This window comes from Oryzias melastigma, linkage group LG5 (assembly GCF_002922805.2).
Source record: "Oryzias melastigma strain HK-1 linkage group LG5, ASM292280v2, whole genome shotgun sequence".
Taxonomy (NCBI): domain Eukaryota; kingdom Metazoa; phylum Chordata; class Actinopteri; order Beloniformes; family Adrianichthyidae; genus Oryzias; species Oryzias melastigma.
Genome location: NC_050516.1, coordinates 11758769 through 11764123, shown reverse-complemented (window position 1 = coordinate 11764123; position 5355 = coordinate 11758769). Strand labels below are relative to the sequence as shown.

The window sequence follows — 5355 nt, the reverse complement described above, 5'->3', positions numbered from 1 at the left end:
GTTTCAATTGTTGACACAATCAGCATCCTTCCAGCAGATTCTGAAGGAGAAAAGCGACATGAGCTCACGTCGCTTTCCTCCTTCAGAATCTGCTGGAAGGATGCTGATCGTGTCAACAACTGAAACATTACAGTATGATTTTTAAGATTTTGTGTTTAAGCATCACTTTTTCAAATTTATTTAACTTTTCTGCCTTCATGGAGAGTTTTAATCGAAAAAAAGTTCATACTATCACAAGCTTTTGACTTTTTCCATTTTTTCCTGTTCCGTTTTTTAAGTTTTCTTGTTTTTATCAACAAATAGTTTCTAACACTTAAATAAATCAGCTTTATTTTGTTTGTTTTTTTCACTACAATGGCGACTATCTTCACAACTGGTCAGATTTGTGCCTCATTTTGAGTCACAGAATGGACTAACAATAACATTTAGGGGATGTTAATCCTTGTCCTGACTCCAAAAACATACAAAATCTCAAAAGTTGAGTGTCTTAAATTGATATCCTATAATCATTTTTATTCTATGGCTTTGTTTGAATGTTTTGGTTGTGAAACTCATCCAAAAATATTCAAGACAATCTGGCCTCAGAAAAAAAATATGGCGCTCGAAAATTGATAGCCGGAAGTCCCTCCCCCTGCTGGAGCCGGCTGCAAAAAACAAAAATCATTGCGTCCGAAAAGTCATTAGCCGGAAGTCCTCGCCCGGAATACCCCGTTTTAAGCTTTCAACCCAATGAGATACATCACTAGAGATGGCATGCTAGCTTGTTGTGTATTCAAAGTTGGACGCCATATTGGAATGGTATGTCGGCTACCCACCAATCCGTTTATAAACACAGATCGAGAAGTCCAACAGTTTGTGTAAATCTTTTTTTGTGTGCAGATTTGAATAAAATCCCAATCATGTATCAGGTATGCATTGTGTTTCCAAACCCATTTATGTTTTTTAAAAGTTTGAAATGTCGTTCATTTGTTGTACTTTGTACAAAAGCATTATTACCTTGACCTGGGAATTAGTTTTCTAATGATCAGAGTTTTTTTCCTTTTTAAATCTGACCAAAATTAAGCATTTTATGGTCATGTTACTGTGTCTGCTAAGCCATGTCACTTTGTTTTATACCATCCCAATATGGCGTCGCTCTTTATGTATCTTGAACAATAGTAAAAAGCCTGCATGTCATCTCTAGTGATATTATCCTCTATGTTTCGTCCTTTTTTCCCTTTCTTCTCCCCTTTTCGACCATTGGTTTCATTTTCTTCTCTCTCTTTTTTTTCTTTTTACTTTTTTGCCGTTTAAAGACAGAGAAAAACAGCATGGGGAAGAGGGTTCCGTTAAGACCAAATCTGGATGAAAAATTTTCAAAACACAACTAATTACAAATATTTAAATGTTTACAAAATAGTAAAATCTATTGAATATGACAATAAGGTTTTTCGTTAGGAGCCATTATAGTCAGCTTTTACTGAAAGTAGCATCAATTACTAAAAAAGTCAAAGTGCTCCTTTAACAATCAGCACACTTTTAAACAATGCATTAATACATAGTGGAGAAATACCATGAGCATATATGTATAATACAACTTTACAGATTTGATTCACTCCTAAATGCAGACTGAGCTGCTGTGCTTTGATCAAACACCACCTAAAAACACCCAAAGGACTTCAATCTGCTTCATCTTATCGGATGGAGTTTCCTTCACAAGACACAAGGAAAAACAAAATTAAAATACATGATCCATTCAAACAAAAACTGATTGTCTTTCCAGTGACATCTGTGGCTTTTTAACAACCCTTTTAGCTATTTGTCTCTTGGATCCTTGGCTTAAATTTGTGGATATAAATTATTCTCGTCATCAGAACAGCTCTGTTCTATTTATACAAGTCATGCCCAGTCATGGCCAGCATCAGTGGCATGATCAGGGCAGTCAGACACCAGCGTATGTCGGGCGAGGAGCTCGGGCTGCATAGGTCAAACAGACTTCCCTGGAAGCGGATCTTCCTGGAGTCCTGCCTCAGAGTCTCCCAGATGGAGCTGACTTCCTCCTGACAGTCGGACAGCGCGGTAAGGGCACACGTGTGGAAGGCCTCCCAGTGGCTGTGGCGAGCAGAGAACCGTCAGATTAATGCGGCGTCGGAAATGAAACGCCGCGTTCACCCAGCATGCTCACATGGATTAATTCATCCGCCAACAGTCCATTCTTCAGACGGACTAAACGGGCCTTCAAGTTCTGTTTAGTCAGAGTGAGGTTTAATTACCATGGCAACTGCTTCAGAGAGTGAAACAATTTCACAGATGATATTACAACACAGTTTTCATCAGCGAGTTCAAATGCAAATCTTTGTCTTTGGCAGACTTTTGCAGGGCTGGATTGCACGCAGAACCAAAAGGAATTTTATTATGGCTGCAGCGAAGTTATTAATTATTCAGCACAATGGCTCAGTGTCTCAGAAACATTAATTTCTCCAGCCCGGGATCGTGGCATCTTCTCTGTGACATAGTCTTCCTTTGTATTTCATCTAAATTAAATTCATTCTAACTGAAATCTGATAGAGGGAAAAAAGCTTGAATATTTGTGCCTTTATTTAGGGGAAAAATCAGATAATTTCCAAATGCTTGTGTGGATTTTGCATGCCTATCTGCACATTATGCTGATTTGTTATTCCAGTTTGCACACAGTTTACTTTAACCTGTGCCATCTATACAGAGCATCCCCACAACCCCTAAACCAGGGGTCTCAAACTCAATTTACCTTAGGGATGCTGAAAGCAGCAGCTGGGCGGTACGGGGTTCCATTTGTGCCAAAAAACAAATCTATTTTTGCGTCCACTCTCTCTTTGTCTATGTCTACTGAACAGGTTTATTGAACATTTGTTCATGTCTTTGTACTACTAAGCATGTCCTGTGAAACGACAGGAACTAATGATGCTAGCAACAGTTGCTAAGGATTTTTTATATGACCAAATCCAACGAAAACAGCAGATGCAAAGTTTTAAGCATAAAGGAAGCTGAAACATCCCAAAGCAAATACAAAGCTATCATCAAAGAAGCGTGAACATGCAGTATGGGGTTCCATTTGTGCCAATAATTTGTTTTTGTGTGCAAATGGAATGTATGGATTTACATTTGTGCCGGTCCACATCTTTGGTCCATTGTCTATGTCTACAGAACACGTTTTTTGAACATTTGTTCATGTCTATGTACTACTAAGCAATATCCTGTAAAACAACAGGACCTACCAACGGTAGCAAGTATTGCTAAGGACTTTTCTGATGACCAGATCCAAGAACAATAGCAGATGCAAAGTTTTAAGCATAATAAAGCAAATACAAAGCTATCATCAAACATGCAGTATGGGGTTACATTTGTGCCAAAAATACATTTTTGTGTGCAAATGGAACCCCATAGTATGGATTTCCATTTGTGCCTGTCTTTATTTTTGATCTATTCTCCATGTCTACTGAACAAGTTTATTGAACATTTGTTCATCTCTATGTGCTACAATAATGCTGCATGTCCTGTGAAACGACAGGAGCTACCAACGCTAGCAACTGTTGCTAAGGACTTTTCTTACAACCAGATCCAACGACAATTGCAAATGCAAAGTTTTAAGCATAACAAAGCAAATACAAAGCTATCATCAAAAAAGCGTGGACATGCAGAAGATATTGTTTTGTTGAACTTTCTTAAGGTGCAACTTGGGGGCACAGACTGACATGAAACATAACAGGCCTAAAATGCACAGATCAGAACTGTTTCTTCCCAGATTACCTGCACACAGCAGCCACGCCTCTCTCACTGGTCACGTTCTCCTGGTAGTTGTCCATGCTGTCTCCCAGCTCCAGGACACAATCGGAAAAATCTTTGTAGATGTTCTCACAATTCACATCTGCAGAGTCTGCTGGTAGTGTGAGGGAGAGGAGTGCTGCAACAAAGAGACAGGATGGATGGGCTTCTTCATTCTTTCTATTAGGCAAAATTTACATTTCAAAACAATCCGTGCATTGACAGTAGCAGTTTCCCTGCAAAAACATGCACACAATTTGCTTTATTTGTATCAGCAAAAATGTAATAAATGCAAAAATTTGGATTCAATTGCTTCTAACTTTATTTATGCATGGATTTGAGCAGCAGGGTGGAAATATTTATACTTAGAAATGTTTCATAATGGATTGTCTCACTCTCACAGACAGACAGCATCGTCATTGTTTCTACTACAGCCAGCTGGCCATTGAACAGCTCTCACATAAGCATCACGTAACACCGACAGACAAATAAAGATGAAAGCATCAACAAACACATCACTTTCTCCATCCGCGCCAGATCCGGACCCGCCTTACCGACAGCGACAGCCAGAACCCCTCTGATCTTCATGGACGTGAGCAATCCCATTTCATCCCATCTCAGACCCGGCGAGGGGCGCGATGTGCCGCCGCGAGAGACGCTCCGCCGAGTCCCGGGAGCCGATCAGCCGCCCATCGCTCACCAGCGGTCGGTAGGTGTGGAGCTGGAGCTCCCCGTTCCGGTAGCTGCTGACGTTACCGGCCCCCGGAGCGCTGAGCTCATCCTACCCCCCGCCCCCCCTTTCAGCACCGGACAGCTCCCGGAGCGGCGCGCGACACTCCCTCTGAGCGCGAGGAGAGGAGGTGAGGAGGAGAGGAGGAGAGGAGGAGAGGAGGAGAGGATTCTCCCCCAAATCCACCCAGATTTATATCTTTGTAGGCCATAAATAAGATAAAGTGTTGACATTTAATTGAAAATCATCACAATTTGTAACATAAAACCCTTCTAATTTTCAATTATTTAAGTTTTCAATCTAAAAAAAAGATACTTTTATCTGCATTCAGTTATGGGATAGATTAATTAATTTTCCCAATCATTTGATCAAATTGTTTATGAAAATGTATTCATACTAGATTTTTTTATCATACACTGTAGAGGTGTGTATCTTTCCCTCTCACATGATTCTATACATGATCCACAAATCGATTCATAAAGGGTTAAATTAACTTTTTGGCGATACGATACAGTCCGATTCTTTTACCAAAAACACTAAAATCTATTATTTCTTATTCATATGGCATTTAAAGCTATAAATAATAAAGGACAGCATTTGATAGAAAAAATAGCTTCTTCCCCAAAACAATATCCATGTTAAATTTCAAATCGCACAGATAAGTTATTTGCACATCACAATGTATATGTTTCTATTATTTATGCGTATTTGCACATAAATATCTGCACATGTATATTTGCACTGAAACAGTTGCTCCAATTTTATTTGTCTATTTCAGTGCTTTAAGTGGACAACCAGAAGTGGCGGTGCTCTCTTTATCGGAAGTCGAAACATAAAATAGAATC

At 39.5% G+C, this 5355-nt stretch overlaps 1 protein-coding gene across 1 annotated transcript; it reads right to left on the bottom strand.

The window, feature by feature from the left end:
• Nucleotides 1–1108: 1108 nt before the first annotated feature.
• Nucleotides 1109–4620, bottom strand: LOC112145728 (neuritin). Its single transcript, XM_024271139.2, has 3 exons — nt 4335–4620; nt 3766–3919; nt 1109–2091 (listed from the first exon to the last, which is right to left on the bottom strand). Exons 1-3 carry the CDS (start codon nt 4384–4386, stop codon nt 1866–1868), a joined length of 432 nt encoding a protein of 143 aa, XP_024126907.1. The 5' UTR covers nt 4387–4620; the 3' UTR covers nt 1109–1865.
• Between the last annotated feature and the right edge of the window lie 735 nt (nt 4621–5355).

Excerpts from the sequence above, each read along its gene's own strand:
- LOC112145728 (XM_024271139.2), bottom strand. The coding sequence starts at position 4,386 with ATGGGATTGCTCACGTCCATGAAGATCAGAGGGGTTCTGGCTGTCGCT. Across the intron at positions 3,920-4,334 it reads GGTTCTGGCTGTCGCTGTCG|CACTCCTCTCCCTCACACTA; the intron begins GTAAGGCGGGTC and ends TCTTTGTTGCAG. Across the intron at positions 2,092-3,765 it reads GGCGTGGCTGCTGTGTGCAG|CCACTGGGAGGCCTTCCACA; the intron begins GTAATCTGGGAA and ends TGCTCGCCACAG.